Raw genomic sequence first — 17,901 nt, forward strand, 5'->3', positions numbered from 1 at the left:
CAGAGTAGCAAAGTGAGTACTATTGAGGAGCTTCATGATTTGTTTGCAAGGGAGCACTTATCTAGTAACTGTTTTCCTGAGCTACGCTAGCACCTTATTGATAGCAAGCTAACTAACCCTAGGAAGCTTGCAGAGGAGGCAGACCGCTGGGTAAGCACCCGGGTCCACAAGGGTCGTGGGGGAGACTTCGCCAAAGGTGGGCAGGGTCCCCAGCAGAAGAGTTGGGGAGACAAGGGTAACCAGAGGAAGTTCCACAAAGGTCCAAAAAGTAATCCCCAAGGGAACTAAAGGAAGGGTTCCCAGCCTCCCGCTGAGAAGAAGTCAGAGCCCCCGACAGGTAAACCTGTTCTCAGGAGGCCCATGAAATTTTTTAAGTGTGGTCAGCTGGGCCACTGTTGGTATGATCCCAAGTGTCCCTAGTATGACCCCAATGCACCACCCCGCCAGATCGCCAGTGCAGCCCTGGGTGGGGAGGAGATGGGTTCCCAAGGTGGGGGGGGATCCCGTAGAATTGACCCTTGTCTCTTTAGGAGATTTTTAGATGGTCCCTAAGTCCCAGCTGCCTGATAACACTAAGAAGTACAGGCAGTGGGTGACCATCAATGGCCATAGGGTGGAGGCTCTGAGAGACACCGAGGCCAGTGTGACAGCTGTTAGTTATCGGCTGGTGTCTAAAGAGCAGGTGATTCCCCATGCATTCTTCCCTGTAGTTGTTGTGGACAACTCAGAGAGCCAGTGTGAGGTGGCTCAGGTTCCCTTTGAGTGGGGGGGGGGTTTCCAGGTACCCTTCAAGTTGCTGTGAGGCCAGCCATGCCTGTTGACAGTCTGTTGGGCAACGATTTAGAGAGCTCCCCTTGGGTTGAGGTGGCGAGAGAGTCTCATTTGAAAATGTTGGGTCTGCCTGAGTGGGCGTGTGTGACCACTCGGTCTATGGCAGCCAGTAAGGGTGTGCAAGAGGTCCTGGAGCCTGAAAGTATGGCCCAGGCACCTGCCTTAAAGAGAAGAGGTAAGGGGCGAGGGAAACCGGCCTCCATAGTTCCCATGATCCAGGAAGAAGCAGACCTTGAGGGAAATGCCCTGGAACCTACAGGGGAACAAGTAGCCGAACTGGGGGACCTGCCTGAGCTGACCCATTGGCAGCGGGTAGGAGGGCCCTCCAAGGAGGAGTTCTGTGAGCAGCAGAGGAAGTGCCTTTCTCTTGAGGGTCTGCGGCGCCAGGCTGCAGACCAGGCAGCAGGTGACCAGTCTGGTTCACATTGGATTTACTGAGAGGATGGCCTCCTGTACAGCGAACCTATGGTTGCTGAGCCTGGGTTAGCCCGTGTGCTGGTGGTACCCCAGTGCTTCAGAGCCTTCCTACTGGAGTTGGCTCATGGTGTGCTGTTGGCAGGACATCTGGGGCAGAGCAAGACCTTTGACAGGCTTGTTACCGACTTTTATTGGCCCCCAGATGAGAAAGAGTTCAGACACTCATTGTAGGACCTGTGAAACTTGCCAGGCAAGTGGGAAAACTGGAAGGAATCTCAAGGCTCCCCTCCAGCCTTTTCCTTTCATCAGTACCCCCTTTGAGCGAGTGGGCATTGACATTGTGGGGCCTCTGGACCCCAAGACAGCCATGGGCAACAAGTTTATCCTGGTCTTGGTGGACCATGCTACCAGGTACCCGGAAGCCATCCCTCTCAGGACAGTGACGGCGCCCGTGGTGGGACACGCACTGATGGGGATTTTCTCCTGTGTGGGATTCCCCAGAGAGGTGGTGTACGACCGTGGTGCAAACTTCTTTTCTAAGTATATGAAGTCCCTGTGGCAGGAGTGCGGTGTAACATACAAGTTCACCACTCCTTACCCCCCCCCCAAGGTAATGGGTTGGTTGAAAGGTTCAACTGAACCCTCAAAGGTATGATTATGGGTCTTGAGGAACCCATGAGGCGTAAGTGGGATGTCCTCTTGCCATGCCTTCTCTTCACTTCCTGTGAGGTGCCACATAAGTCCTCAGGGTTCAGTCCCTTTGAACTGCTCTATGGTCACCCGGTAAGAGGACCAATGAGTCTGGTTAAGGAGGGCTTTGTGAAAGCTCCTAGGAAACCTCCCCAGGATGTGTTTAGTTACATGCTGACCTTCTGCATCCAGACTAGGCATTTCAGGGAACTCGCTCAGACAAACCTGGAAGCCAGACAGGAGGAGATGAAACGGTGGTATGATCACAATGCCACTCTGATCGAGTTTCAACCTGGTCAAAACATTTGGGTCATGGCCCCAGTGGAGCCCTGTGCGCTCCAAGATAAGTGGACCGGACCATTTGAGGTGGTAGAGCGCAAGAGTGATGTCACCTACTTCGTGAACTTGCAGTCTCCCAGGAACTCCTTGCGGGTCCTGCATGTAAACTGCCTGAAGCCCCATTTTGAGAGGTCCGAAGTGGGCATGCTCCAAGCAACAGATGCTAGAATGGAGGAGGAGACTGAGCCTCTTCCTGACCTCCTGTCTGCAACAGTGGATGGTGTGAGCCTTTCTGCCACACTGACCCCTGAGCAACAGGGTGATTGTCGTCAACTGTTGAGACAATTCTCTGACTTGTTCTCCCTGGTTCCTAGTGTCACTGAGTGGTGTGTCCATGATGTGGAAACTGGGGACAGTCCTCCTGTGAAGCACAAGGCTTACTGAGTGACTGACCGGGTCAGAGCTTGCATCAAGGAGGAGGTCTCCAAGATGTTTGCCTTAGGGGTGATTGAGTCCTCTAGCAGCCCTTGGTCCAGCCCAGTGGTGTTGGTGCCAAAAGCTGCCGTGCCTGGTGCCACACCAGAACTCCGGTTCTGTGTGGATTACCGAGGACTCAATTCAGTCACCAAGACTGACACGCACCCCATCCCCAGAGCTGATGAGCTCATTGATCGGTTAGGGGCTGCCCGGTACTTTATCACGTTTGATTTAACGTCTGGGTACTGGCAGATCGCTTTAACTGATGGGGCAAAGGAGAGGGCAGCATTCTCCACACCAGATGGGCACTACCAATTCTGGGTGATGCCCTTTGGGATGAAGAATGCCCCTGCAACCTTTCAGAGGTTGGTCAACCAGGTGTTGGCTGGACTGGAGGATTTCAGTGCCGCCTACCTGGATGACATCGCAGTGTTCAGCGCCAGTTGGGAAGAACATCTGCGCCACCTCTGGGAAGTGTTGATGGCACTGCGCAGAGAAGGCCTCATGATCAAGGCGAGTAAGTGCCAGATCGGGCAGGGTTCCGTGGTGTACTTGGGGCACAAGGTAGAGAGTGGCCAGGTAGCGCCCCTACAACCCAAGATTGGTACCATCCTGGCATGGGAACCCCCAAAGACTCAGACACAGGTGAAAGCCTTTTTAGAACTCATGGGGTACTACAGGAGGTTTGTCAAGGGGTATAGCAACATTGTTGCACCCTTCACTGAGCTGACTTCCAGGAAGCAGCCCAAGAAGGTGAACTGGACTGACACCTGTCAGAAGGCTTTTGACGCCCTGAAGACTGCCATGTGTACAGCACATGGACTCCAGGTGCCCAACTTTTCAAGAGATTTCATTGTCCAAACAGACGCTTCAGAGCATGGTGCGGGGCTGTTCTTTCAGAGATTAATGAAGAGGGCCTAGACCAACCTGTAGCCTTCATCAGTAGGAGATTACTGCCACGGGAACAGAGGTGGAGTGCTATTGAGTGCAATTGAGCGTGAGGCATTTGCTGTGGTCTGGGCACTGAAGAAGTTGAGACCATACCTGTTTGGGACTCACTTTCGGGTTCAGACAGACCACAGGCCCCTCAGATGGTTGATGCAGATGAGGGGTGAGAATCCAAAGCTGTTGAGGTGGTCCATTTCCCTACAGGGGATGGACTTCACGGTGGAACACCGCCCTGGTACAGAACACGCCAATGCTGATGGTCTGTCCAGATTTTTCTGCCTTAGTGAAGAGTACTCCCAAGAGGGTGGGTAGTTCTCCCCACATTTCAGCTGGAGGGGATACGTGTTGGACCTGGCACCATTGGCGTGGGTCTCCCTTCCATTTTTTGCTGTTGCCTCCTCTGTTTTTGATATGTTTTTGCTGGTTTAGATGCTTAGGGCACTGTGCCACTGCTATCCAGTGCCACAGTGCAAGTGCTCCCTATGGTACATTGATATATGAATTAGTGACTCAATGATTGGCTGATTGGTTTACTTGTGAGATCCTAGTATAGTGCACTATGTGTGCACAGGGCTTGTAAATCCAATACTGCTGGTGGGCTTGCAGCACTGGTTTTGCCACCTACAAAAGCAGCCTGTAAAGTGTGTCTCAGGCCTGCCACTGCAGAGCCTGTGTGCAGTCTGGTACTGCCATGCTGACTGGGCAAGTGCCATTTTCTGCATATTAGTCACCCCTATGGTAGGCCCAAGGGCAGGGTGCATTGTAGGTATAAGATAGGACATGCCCTGGTGTGTGTGTGGCATGTTCTAATAGTGAAATACAGCCATTTTCGTTTTTCACTATTGCAAGGCTACCTGTTCTCCATAGGCCAGAATGGCCAGTTTGATTATTACATCTTATAATCCTAACTGACTGAGGGAACATGGTAGAAATTCGAGTTTAGTATGACTGAACTCAGAATGATAAAATACATCTTTTAGTGAAGTTGGTTTTCACATTCTGTGTTTGAAAATACCACTTTTTAGAAAGTGGGTATTTTCTTGCCTAACTATCCAAACCTGCCTCTGCTAGGTTGTGTATTCCCTGTCTGGAGTTTGAGTGACAGGGGCTGGGGGATTCCAGGAGACAGGGTGAGTCAGCCCAGTGTCAAGTCAAGTCAAGTCAAAACCACTTTATTCGATTATTTAAAATCATAAAAGTATGTGCAAAGTTCAGAAATATTAAAAGTCTTAATTAAAATATTCAGGTAAAAGCTATTTCATTAACATTAAAAAGTTTAAATTCAACCAAGTCCAATTTAAGCAGTTAAAACAAAATCATTTATCGCCAGATACTAAAACGGGGTGAATATCTTGCACATTTTTGAGTCTGACCCTCCTCTCTCTAACAGACGCTGCTAAAAAGCTGGCAACACAAAACATGATTAATGGACACTCTAAAAAAGTCAGAAACATTAAAGCTGGCCTACACTGGACAAAATTCATGCTTTTTAACAGTGGTATGATAAACTTTTTCCTAGCCTGTTTGAAGAATGAACAAAAAATAAAAAGTGCATAGTGTCTTGGGGGGAATAATCATCGCACTTACAAGGTGCAACGTCTACAAGTCTATTCCAACCCTCCACATCCCAAAGGACCATATGTATTTGATTAAATCGCAGTTTGGTCAATAGCCATCTGTGGAAAGGGTTGGAAACTAATGACAAGTATGGGGACAACCCTGGAGATGTTGTTAACAAAACATGCCCCCTGACCGAGGATTTACACAGCTCAACTCTCTCCCGCTCGGCCACCCTTAGTTTAATAAAGTTCAATTTCACCCACTCCAAATCTGCCTTACATAGGGATTCCGGATTGAAAAAAATATCTGGTCTCCCTAGGTATGCAGCTAACGTCTCAATGTTAAACAACCACTGAATTTTATTCCTATTATCTAGTCTCATGCAGTCCTTCAAGATCTTGTGGTTAAGGGATAAATTCGGATTTAACCATGTTTTAATCCATAGCAGTAAAGGTGCTAAGTTAATTATGTCTGCTATGTAACCCATCCCAAGTTCCAAATGGACTGAATAGGAAGTGGTTGAGTGTGGGAGTCCAAGAAGAGAACGCAAAAATTTGTTTTCCTCTGTCTGGATGGCATCATGTTTAATATAACCCCAAATTGACGCCCCATACCTTACAATAGAAATGGTTTTAGCTTTGTAAATTGTTAATATTGCCTCAACCGGTTTACCACCTAGCCTTTTTGCAAAACCAAGAACTGCCGCAGAGGAATTTCTTGCGGAATTAACCTTTAGTAAGAGCTGAGGAAACCAGGAGCATTTGTCATCGAAAACTACTCCCAGATAGGTGAATGCCTTCACTCTCGATATTTCTTCTCCCCCACAAAAAAAGGGTTTAACACTTTTCTTAGCCGGGCCCAGCGACATCACATGTGATTTCCCGTTATTAACTACCAGGTCCAGACTGGTCATAAAATCGGCAAACGAATCCAGCAGTCTTTGCAGGGCCAGAGGGGTCCTGCCCAGAAGAACGGCATCGTCCGCGTACAGGAGGACCGGAATCGGGGTACCTCCCATACGCGGAATGTCCGGTGTTGCTGCCAGCAAGTTTTGTTCCAGGGCGTTTATATATAGTGTGAACAACATGGGGGCTAAAATACAACCCTGTCGAACCCCTCTACTGGATTTAAAACTAGATGTACAGTGCCCCTTGGAGGTCATCCTGATACAAGCATTCAGGTCTTTATGGAGCTCAGCAAGGAAGTGCACAAGGGGTCCATCAAGTCCCAATTCCAGGAGCATTGTCCACAATTTAGTCCTATTGACTAAATCAAAGGCCGTGGACAAGTCCATGAAACCAAGATAGATGGAACCCCTGGCCGCCTTGGTGTATTTAGCTGTTATTAAAAGAAGGTTCAGGCATTGATCCTCCGTACTCCGCCCTGCTCTGAAGCCGTATTGGGCATCTGACAGAATATTATTGTCAGAGGCCCACCGCGTTATCCTAGCTAGGATGACCTTCCCCAGAATTTTAATAGAGGAATCCAGGAGGGATATGGGCCTATAACATCTGGGGTCTACCCTTTGGCCCTTCTTAAAAATCGGTATTATGACCGACCTGGACCATGATTTAGGGAAACCAACACAGACCGAGTGGTTAAAAACATTTGTCAATATATTGGCCCAAAACAAAGGATTAGCTTTATACATGTCGGTAGGGACTCCATCTGGACCGGGGGCCTTTTTCCCTGCAGATTCTTCGATTGCTTTTGTAACCTCTCCTATGTGAAACCTAAGAGGTGCTAAGGAAGAGTCAGGGACTGGTCCCACAAAGGGATCAAATTCAAGATGACTGCCGTATATGTTTTCAAAGTGTCTTAACCAATCCTCCTCTGCGATATTGGTTTCCAGAACACCGTTTTTAATATTAGAAAAAAGGGGTGTATTAATTATAGTCAAACAAAAAGGAGAGGGGGGGACAAGGAGCTAATTAGAAAGAGGTCCTGAACCAATGCTCCCAAAATCAGTACAAAATCACAATGGATGGTTTCAGTTCCTACAGGTAGAGGGATTTACAGCCAACAGTCATGTGCTGTAACAAGAATAGGGGATGTCTCCTTGCTACCGGCAGTACCGCAGGACGGGTAGGTTTCCCGTGACGTGAGGCTGTATCTCTACCTCACCCCGTGGTACATCCGACGGAGCCCTTCTCCGATCCAGGGAGGGCTGTGAATAAGGACATCTGTATAATAACAGGTCCTAAGACAATAATTGTCAACATACCTTAATTAGGATATATTAAGGAATACAGGGTGTTTTTTCCTGATTCCCGTTTTCTATTCTCCACCTGGTCCTGATGAAGCGCTCTGGGATCCTTTAGGGACCAAATTATAGCGCAAAACATGTCGACCCCCTTTTAAATCAACACTTAATTACACACCACACGGGTTGAGAGAAGTGGGAATCTATTTGGTCTTGTTTCCCCTCTCCTATCGGCACAATTGTGCATCTCCATCCCCGTGGATTTTTATTTTGGATCAGGGGTCCTACTAATAAAGTTGTCATGGCCTCCTGACCCATTTTAATCTGCATTCACTAGCACTTCCTTCCCACACACCCTCAGTCACAACTGCGGCAACTCCTAAAAGATCTCCGCTAGAGAGCCCCTCGGGGCCCGTGAGGGACTGCAGCGCCACCCCCACGAGGAGCAATTTTGCCCGATGATGATGCTATACACTCGTAAGGGTGTGTGAGGGCACCACGTACCACACAAAGGAGTACCTTTCCTCCTCTTTGCATACTCACCTATCCCATGGAGACATCCCCTATTCTTGTTACAGCACATAACTGTTGGCTGTAAATCCCTCTACCTGTAGGAACTGAAACCATCCATTGTGATTTTGTATTAATTATAGACCAGAATTTTGCACTATCTTTTAAAGTAGCTTTATCCATGAGTTCAACCCAGGCATTGTGTTTGATTTCTACTTTCCTATCATGAATGATTTTTTTGTATTCTCTTCTAAGCTGTGACACTAGGCTTTTGTTCTTTGGGCATGCCTGGAGAGCTTTTTTAAGATCTTTGTGGGCTTTAGTGCATTTATGATTGAACCAGCCCATAACTGAACTGTCAGTGGCCGGACTAGTTTTACAAGTTAACTCTTTTGCCACAAAATGACAAATAGCTTCATACGAGGATATTACTTGTTTCCCCTTAGAGTAAAAATCTCCACAAATTTCCAAATCCGGCGCCACCTCTAAGGAAAAGATTTTGAAAAACTCATCTGGAATTACCTTGCTCCAATTTAACCTCCTCCCCTGATCCTTTGCCTTCAGTTCGGCCACCACCAGGTGAGGGGAGCAAGAGTTTAAAAACTGGAGTCCATCAATCAGTTCAAGTGTCACCGGATTGTGGTCACTGAAAGTTGACTGTATAGCAGTGTAGGACACAACAAAATTTAAAAGGCCGGAAGAAAGAAATATGTAGTCAATAATTGTATCGCTGTCCCTACCTTTAAAAGTGGGAACCCGTAACATTTGATCGGGGAAACCTGGTTCATACAAGCCAATTTCAGATAAAAGTTTTTCCAGTGCTTCCCCCTTACTTGAGTGCTCAAAGTGTTGCGGGGATATAAAATCAGGCCCATCATTATCGGTTATCAGACAGTTATGACTACAAAGGTGCACGTTAAAATCACCTAACAAAATAAAATGACAGAAAGTGGTTTGCTTTAAGTTATAAGTGTTTAAAAAGTTCAACAGCCAGACCAAATGAACATTAGGCGAGACCCCTTGCTGGGCATTGTAACAGTTCACTAATAATGCTTTTGTTTTATCGGGGAATTTAAATTCCAGGATTAGAAAATTATAAGAAAGACAGACTATCCTACTAACTGACCCTTTAAGTTTCACCGAAACCATAGTCACTAAACCCCCTATAGCCCTCCCAGACGCAGAATTTAAAGCGGGGACAAAAAAGGATGTGTACCCGTCCAACCAGAAATCACAGTCAATTTCCCAAGTCTCTTGGAATGCCAAGATGTCGTAATCTTTCAAGAGACTTAACCAAGAGGGGTTATCTCTTTTTGAACGTAAACCTGCCACATTCCAGGATAAGAACTTGATTGTTAACCCCTTAAGATTTCCATGTATCGTTTCATTGAGTGTATTGCCTACAGTAATCGAGGGAACTTGGTCTAAATCCTGAAGAGCCAAACAAAGATGAGACTCTGCCCTTCTGCCCTCAGCAGCCTCTAGTCAGTCACACATGTCCAGTGTAGAAAAAACCTCGAAACGGTTTCGCGTGGGGATGTTAGACCCATGCTTGAAGTAATGTTCTCCGCTTGGTCCCTGGGAGGTAAACGGAATCGAAGCTGTCTGTGATAAGTGGTTACCCATTTTTAATCTAGACAAAGGGTGTCTGGGTGGGTCATCAGAGAAAAACCCAAGGGGGCGCACCTGGATACTGTTTCCATCTTGTGGCAGAGAAGCAGCTCTCAGAAAAACAGTGGCCACATGACGAGGGTATCTAAAATTCACTATGACACAATCCCCTATACAAGATTTTTTTGACGACCCAATCCAGCTCACTCTTCTAGTAGTTAAAATGTCGTTAGATAAATTTAGCGGGAGTCCACATTTCCTGAACAGCCAGGAGACAGTTTTGTCTTTAAGAGAGTCATGTGTTTCCTTGTGCGTTGAGTTTGGTTGGCTGTCCTGGGGCGGGACATTGGTTAGGATCACCACATAAGGGGAACAAGCCGGGGGTAGATTTAAAAATCTACTTTCCATTTCTTCCTGTCTTGCGGGGGCTGCGACCAAACCCCTAGAAACTGGGATATCAATTCTATGAGCGGGGATGGACACTGGTAGGGAAGATATTGCAGGGGGTAAGGTAATGGGGAGCTGGGGTATCAGCTGTTGGGGTTCTGCTCCGACTGTAGGGTCTTGCCCTATTACATCCATCGCCTTTTTATAGTTGTTGTCTAGCAAATTTAGATGTTTAGTTAACAGACCACCCAGCCTATTGACCTCATCGGCCACAAAATCAAGTTTCCGAACTATAGGTTGCACCAGCTGTTCTAATTTAGTTTCTAACATAACCTCTAGGGAGCTGAGCAGTTGGGCAAATTGGTCAGGGAGTAAAGGGCTATTTAAACCCTTACTATCGGCACGAGGGTTTAAGAGCACATCAGTATTGTCTTGTACCATTTTATTAGTGTTGACCCTTTTATTTGGCTTATCCCCCCCTTTTTAGATTTCGGTTTCCTACATTTCCTAACTGGTCTGGTGGCGGGGATGACGTCATCAGTAGTCTCGCTCTCAATCGAAATATCTGGAGGTAAAGGATCCAGGTGGATTTGGGCAATTACCGCAGAGGCAGCTGTGGAGGTCAGCTCACAAGACCCATGCGCCAACGGGGACTCAACTGTTGTCATGGAGATTAGACTATTACTTGGAGGGCTAGCCATACCCAGAGAGACTCTTCTCTCGTTATTTATTTTATTTACCTTTTTAACCAGGTAGTTATCGAGAGGGCCAAACCCTGGTGTCAGTATATCCCTTGGACCTATAGACATTGTGAATGCAAGCGGATGAGGTATTAGTCCACAATTTTAAAAAACCAAAATGCAAACACAAAAAGGCACTAAAACAAGTCTATGCCACTTCCACACTTTACCATGGACGGTTGCCTCCAAGTCCTTGCGCACATACGGCGCTTGAGGGTGCAGCTCAGCCCAGCTTGGACCAGTCCCGGACTGTCACAGACTGTCCCGCCCTTGTCCCGGGCTTCTCCCGGCGCCGCCCGCGCGCCGCCCGCGACGCGGGGGTCAAGGTCCGCTAAATAGCGCCTCCGGGCGCGCTGGCGTCGATTTCCGGCCCCAGGGAATCCTGGGAAGTGTAGTTTTTGCTTGCGCTCCCCCCTCACAGCGGCCACCTCTACGAGTGACGGCGGGAGGGAAACGCCGCGGGCACAATGGTCTTGGAGGCACCAAGAGCTGTGTCTCTCTCAGGTAGGATTCGTGCCCAGCCTTCCGCCACCTTTCGACTGCGTCAGCCCAGTGGTGAATAGAGAGATCTGCATCTAGATGGGTGGGAGGAGTTGCACATGGTACCGGAAGAGGGCTGTGCCTTCCCTCCACAATGCTGGCTACGGCCACTGCGGTGTGTCTGAGGGCACACCCCCTTCACTGACAAAAGAGAGGAGCAACCTTGTCAACAAAGTGCTCCAGAACTGCACAGAACTGGTTTGGACTGGGCACAGGCCCCTCTGCCCTCACAGGACAAAGGATATTGGAGTATAAGTATTGGGACCGTGATCCCAAGAATTTAGATCACTTCTGGGATTTCAAGGCAAACCTCTGTTGCGGAGAGTAACCAGAGAAGCTGAAGGAAGTTGACTGCCCTGAGCCAGTGTGCTATTTTATGGGGTGGGCCTGCAGTGGTTACTGATTGCCAAGGAGAGGGGAAAATAACTTTTTGTGTACTTTCATAACACTTGAAGAAGAATCTCCAAGGGCCTGAAGAGAGCTGGCCTCCTGTTATTGGAAATTCAGGGCTACAAACGTTTCCTTGCAACATCTTTCACGCCGCTGTGAAGCCAGCCCGACTGCAGAGGGTGTGCTCTGATTAATTATTGCCGCTCCGGTTCGGTGCGCGTGTCGGTGCACAGCTGTTGACTGACGTGGGGTCTGCAGTGCCAGCTGACTGGGTTTCACCGCTGCAGGCCTGTGGGCTACAGCGCTGCGTGTGTCCCCGCTGCAGAGTGGGCTCTGATTACCCATCCGGTTTGGTGCGCGTGTCGGCGCACAGCTGATAGCTGCCGTGAGGTCTGCAGCATGTGGGCTCTGATTAATTCCTGCCCCATCTGGTTCGATGTGCTTGTTGGCGCACAGCTGTTAGCTGCCGTGAGGTCTGCAGCGTGTGGGCTCTTGAACACGGATTGCCGATCACCGCTCTGGCCCGAGTTCCAGGAAGAGGAAGACCGCGTCATAAGGAAGCCGTTGCATGGTGACCGAGGACGCCTCAGCGAGGGAGCGCCGGCAGCATCACACCCCGCCCAGCAAGACATTGACAGCTGGAAGAGAAGCTGCGTGGAGAGGTGGAACAGGCTGTCCCGACCCCTCCGTGAGGCGCCATCGAGGGAGAAGGAATCCCGTCTGCCAATCGCCCCGGCGGGACCACAGGACCAGAACTGTTCTCCAGGTATGAACTGCAACCCCCGTTGAAGCCGCACATTGCCTTAGCGAGTTGGAAGTTGGCGCGCCTACCGAGGGGGAGCTTGTATGTGTAGTAAGTGTGAGGCACTCTTGTTTTCATTGCGGGTCAGCCTCCGATCGTGCCTGCATCCCGCTAGAGTAAGCACCACGGCCCATCCCTGTTGCTGGAATTCCATTTCTTCACTCATTGGGGCCCGAATTCACCGCGCACTAATAGCGCATATCTGAGGGCTTGCGTTGGTGTTTACGCCGTTGCAGCACTCCATCATAAGCATAACGTTGACTCACGGAGTACTGTCTTCCTGATAAAATCATTGTTGCGTATATTACTGGTCCCATACGTCTGGGACATTTGTTCATTGTGCACAAGGAATACAGAAACCTGCAAGTTTGTTTTCATAAGGATTTTACTAAAGAAGAAGATTTGTGTATGTGCAATTTTTGTCGTTGGTCTTGTGATAAATTAATATAAAAATATTTATTTTTCATACAACCGGTGTGGGGTCCATCTGTAGTTTTTTCACTGTGTTACTGTGTGTGTTCACAAAGACTTTGCACAATGCCTCTGAGATAAGCCTGTCTGCTCGTGCTACGTTACCACAGGGTGAGCAGGGGTTATCCAGGAGTGTAACTCCCTTGTCCTGACTAGAAGCAAGGGTCTCTATTTGGACAAAGGTGCAAACCATTGCCAACTAGAGACCCCCAGTTCATTTTTAATCTAATGCATGGTGAGGAGAAATCAAACAAATCCTTCATGTTGCTGCTCACTCTGTGTAAGCAGGCATGGCCCGATGAAATTAAGCAAAGCATGTAAAGAAAATAGTACACGTACCGTGTAACAACCAAATAAAGGGGCCAGTAGCCATGGGAGGTTACAAATGACGACACAGCGGTACTAAGAAGGGACTAACAAGCCTATTTAGGAATCAGGAGACAGCATTTTCGAAGGACAAAGACACAAGCCAATGGAAAATAGGGGCAGGGGAATGGGCGGGGCATCTCTCCCATACTGTACTACAACAGATAATCGCCAGAGCACCGCTTGCGCGCTGGCTCAGGCTCAACCTAACGAAAAGAAAACTTTTCATTTTTCTTTTTAAAACACAACCCGTTTTCCTTTAAGGAAAACAGGCTGCATTTTGAAAAAACTGATTGCTTTATCCTAAAGCAATCACGGACATGGTGAGCTGCTGACCCCAGCAGGCCACCATTCTATGTGATTTGATCGATACCTAATGGGTCATAAATTGCGACCTACCTCATTAATATTCATGAGGTAGGTCGATTTGCGTCCCACTAGAAATCGCTAAATGTAACTCATGGAGTTTCATACATTAGGAATAGTGATTACCTAATTGCGATTTGCAGAAAATCACAATTAGGTAATCTGTATTTCCAATATTGATAAATATTGCCTAAAGCAATCTGCAAATCTAACACAACACAATGTTTTTATTGCTTTTACCTGTTCGGTTTGAATGTCTGTAAAGTAAGCTAAGATTCCGTAAAGCTGGAAATTTTACTGTTTCATATGCTACACAGAAGTAGAAGCGATGAATGGAAGTAAAGAAAAGGGGAAGCAGGGAAAGTCCAAGAATAAATCACACAAAGAGAGAGAAGCAAACCATAGATCTGAAAAAAAAAATAGGAAACTAGGAATTAAATACTTTCAGTGGTTTGGAACAGCAACCACGCTAGGCAAACTACAGAGCACAGGGCCACATGTATCAATATGGGAAATAGAGATTACCTAATTGCGAATTTCTGAGAATTGCAATTAGGTAACCTCTATTTCCAATCTGGCTTCTTGAATCTCGGTACTTGTGCATATCAAACCCAGTTCCACATCCACTTGCTCTGTTATGTTAAAGTGTACGGCTCGCTCAGGAGGGCATCGTTGGTGCTGAAGCAGGAGCTGTATGAGCCGACCCATGGTCTGAGGTAGGTGAAGAGCCAGGTTTTTAGTTTCTTGCATAATTCAAGAACTGAGAAGGCAGCGTGGATCTGCAGGAGCAGGTAATTCCAGGCTTTAGTACAAGGTAAGAGAATGCAAGACCCCTAAATGTGGTTCTGAGTGTGCGGGGTGTGTGCCGTAAGAGTACAGCTGAGTGGAGGTATCTGGTAGGTATGTGGAAGTTTATGCGGTTATGGCTGTACATGGGGTCAATGTTGTTTAAGGCTTTGTATGTGTGCCTGAAAAGTTTGAAGAGTGCTTGGTAGCCAGTGTAGCTCATTACGGTGAAGGATGATGCAAGTGTGGTGTGGAATGTTGAAGGTTAGCCTGGCACTGAGTTTTGTGTGGTTTTGAGTCTTCTGGTCATGTTAGCATTGATTCGAGAATAGATTGCATTGCTGTAGTCCTGCATGGCTTTAACCATATATGCAGATACCCACCCACCTTTTCAACTTTCTAAATTCATTGTTCACTGCTTTGCTGTCTTTTCTGCCACAGGAGATGGGCCATTTCCAGGAGTCATTGACATGTTTGGAGGCGTTGGGGGTCTCATGGAGTTCCGCAGCGGTCTTCTTGCCAGCCGGGGCTTTGCCACACTCGCTTTGGCCTATTTTGCCTACGATGACCTGCCAGGATCACTGACCGAGGTGGATCTGGAATACTTTGAAGAAGCTGCAGACCTCCTCTTGAAGCACCCCAAGGTATGTCCTCTCTTGAGTACTCCCAGTCAAACATAGCGTAATACCGACTTACGGTCCGCCGGCCCAAAGCTCACTCATTCTACTCCCATCAGAGACAAAGCAGGTAAGAGTTGCAGTGATAGGTAATGAACAAGTGCAGAAAGTGGCCAAAAAGGCTACATGGAATGTGCAGTAGATGGAGAGGAATGGGGTAGGATTACCTCTAAATGCCAGTCTCCTTAAATAGGATAGTTATTACAAAAAACTAGACAGGATTAGGGAACTTTAAGTGGAGTGAGGTGTAAATTGCCCCCCAGTGGGGAGAGGAGAAAGGGGTAATCTCACCCAAAAAGAGAATGGAAATATATATATATATATATATATATATATATACATATATATATATATATATATATATATATATATATATATATAATTCACTGAAAAAACCATAGGTTTCACACATGTTATAGTTAGCTGTACATTTCACTCGTAAAAAACCAATGAAATTGCCCTGTTATAGTTAGTGCAGGCAACTATAACTCACGCAACCGCAATCCTCTGCTGATGCTAATACTGTATTTAGACACTTATTTGCCCATGTCTTCTTCCATTAAATTTTAGCTATACATATATTACAAATATTTTTTTTTCATAAAGACACATATGTCATCAGCAGAAGATTGCGGTCGCGTGAGTTATAGTTGCCTGCACTAACTATAACGGGGCAATTTCATTGGTTTTTTACGAGTGAAATGTACAGCTAACTATAACATGTGTGAAACCTATGGTTTTTTCAGTGAATTTGCAAGGTTTTTTAAATGCTAATTCCTAACTATAACGTGTGTGAAACCTATGGTTTTTTCAGTGAATTTGTACGGTTTTTTAAATGCTAAGTTACTTTACTCCATTCGTGGCGTTGCGCGCCCAGTTAACGCAGTTCGTTCCGTGCGCGCATGGTGCGCATCGCGCACCGTGCGCGCACAAGCGCACCGTGCACCCACTTTACGCATTTAGTGCCGTGCACGCACGGTGGTCACGCGGTGCGCTGCGCGCACCGCGTGCCCACGTTATGCGGGATGGGCCATATACGCACGATGCGCTTCGCGCACCGTGCGCACATGGGGGACATATTATGCGCATCTTTGTGAAATGTATTATTTGTTAATTTTATAACTGTTATAAGCCATGCACAAATGGTGCCCTTCGAGCACCATTTGCACACGGGGTGGGGAGAATGTGGATTATTTTTTTTTTTTTTTAATTTTACCGTACGCGTACGGTAAGCATAATCGGCGAATTTCCGAAAAAATAAAAAAAAAATTTTTTTGGGCTTGTGGGTTGTTTGGGGACCCCTATATCAATGCTGGGTGGTTAGGATGTGACGAAACTGCCTCTTTAGCCATTTTTTGGCTTCGTTTTTGCTGCCCAGCTCAGATAGCGAGAGAGAAAATGGCGGCCGCCGCTTCCTGGTTTCGACCGATTCGAATGTTTACTAAGATCTAAGAGCCAATCAAAATCGCGCTCGCGCACGCCACCGTACGCGTACGGTAAGCACACCGTAAGCTGCCACAGATATATATATTGATTTAAAGGCTATTTTCTCAGAATCTACTGAACAGATTTTTACCAAACCTACAAAAGGCACTTCCTTGACCTGAGGACTAGCTCTCTGCCAAATTTCAAGTAATTCTGTTCAGCCGTTCAGGCTGTAGCTGTGTCTAAAGGTCCTATGGAAAAATGCATGGGAAAAACGCGTTTTGGGACCCCCCTTTTATCTCAGCCCCCGCTTGACGAATCCCCCCGAGACTTTCAGGGTAGGAGCGGAGCGTAGTGCCCCACCTATTTTGAAAAATTCGCGAGGATTCGTCGACCGGCGCCAAAGTTATTCAAAATAGAATGTTGCGGATTTCCTATGGAAACGTGGTCCTAACTATAACTACCTACTGGCGACCGCCAGTAGGTAATATATATATATATATATATATATATATATATATATATATATATATATATATATATATATATATATATATATATACATACATTCCATATGAAAGATGCTCAGCATTGGAGGGCCACACACGGCGTGTTAAAATCCTTTAATGTCTGTAGGACCGCATGGCTCACAACATCGTAGTTCCAGCATAATACAGCTCAAATACACCAAACGCGTTTCGGGCGTTCCTTCACCCTTAATCATTGGCTAGGCTTTGTGGAGTGAAGGCAACAAACAGTATCACTGCACTCGCGGTGAGTTTATCAGTCCCGCCCCAGTGGGCGTATGCACTCTGTGCATTATGGTCTCAGTAGTTCCAATATTTATGATCCCGCAGTGGGTGCCACCATTATCTCCTTCGATAGACTTAAATCCCTCAGTAGGTTGCTGCAATACCACAAGGCCGGTCCCATGAAGTCTTTATGTCCTTGCAGACAGGCACGCCGTTCCATCAGCGCTATACATATATACATACATATACTTCAAGAATTCACACACTTCCAGCGCATAGCGCGTAGCGAGAATGAACGCACAAACTCCTCTTCGTCGGTGAATGAAGTTATTTATTGCTTACTCCCTTCTGTCTGCCATGACGTGTTTCGGCCGGTAAAATGGCCTTGATCACATATATATATATTTTTTTCTTTTTGGTTAATGGACAGGGGAATAAGTTAATAGATTGAAAAACTATGAGGACAAGTAGCCATGATGCAAACGACACAACATTCCCATTAATTAAATCGAATACCACAGAATTGACACTATTTCTAGCATGTTTATTGTTCGTTTGTGTTTCTACCCATGACATATGCTGGCAAGCCATTATTAGATTCCACCCTTGGTTTTACTGATCCGTGGATGTACAGGTGGGTCCAAGAGGCCAGACATCAGGATATCCGCAGTGG

At 46.9% G+C, this 17,901-nt stretch overlaps 1 protein-coding gene across 1 annotated transcript in view; it reads left to right on the top strand.

Moving 5' to 3' along the window:
• LOC146839648 (acyl-coenzyme A amino acid N-acyltransferase 1-like) overlaps positions 1–17,901 on the top strand; it is a 185,367-nt gene that overhangs the window by 99,559 nt on the left and 67,907 nt on the right. The window contains exon 3 of the mRNA XM_085651733.1: positions 14,816–15,018. Coding sequence (XP_085507859.1) covers positions 14,816–15,018 — 203 coding nt within the window. The remainder of the gene's footprint in view (positions 1–14,815; positions 15,019–17,901) is intronic.

The sequence above is a fragment of the Triturus cristatus genome, chromosome 4_1 (genome assembly GCF_964204655.1).
Source record: "Triturus cristatus chromosome 4_1, aTriCri1.1, whole genome shotgun sequence".
In the NCBI taxonomy this organism is placed as follows: Eukaryota; Metazoa; Chordata; class Amphibia; order Caudata; family Salamandridae; genus Triturus; species Triturus cristatus.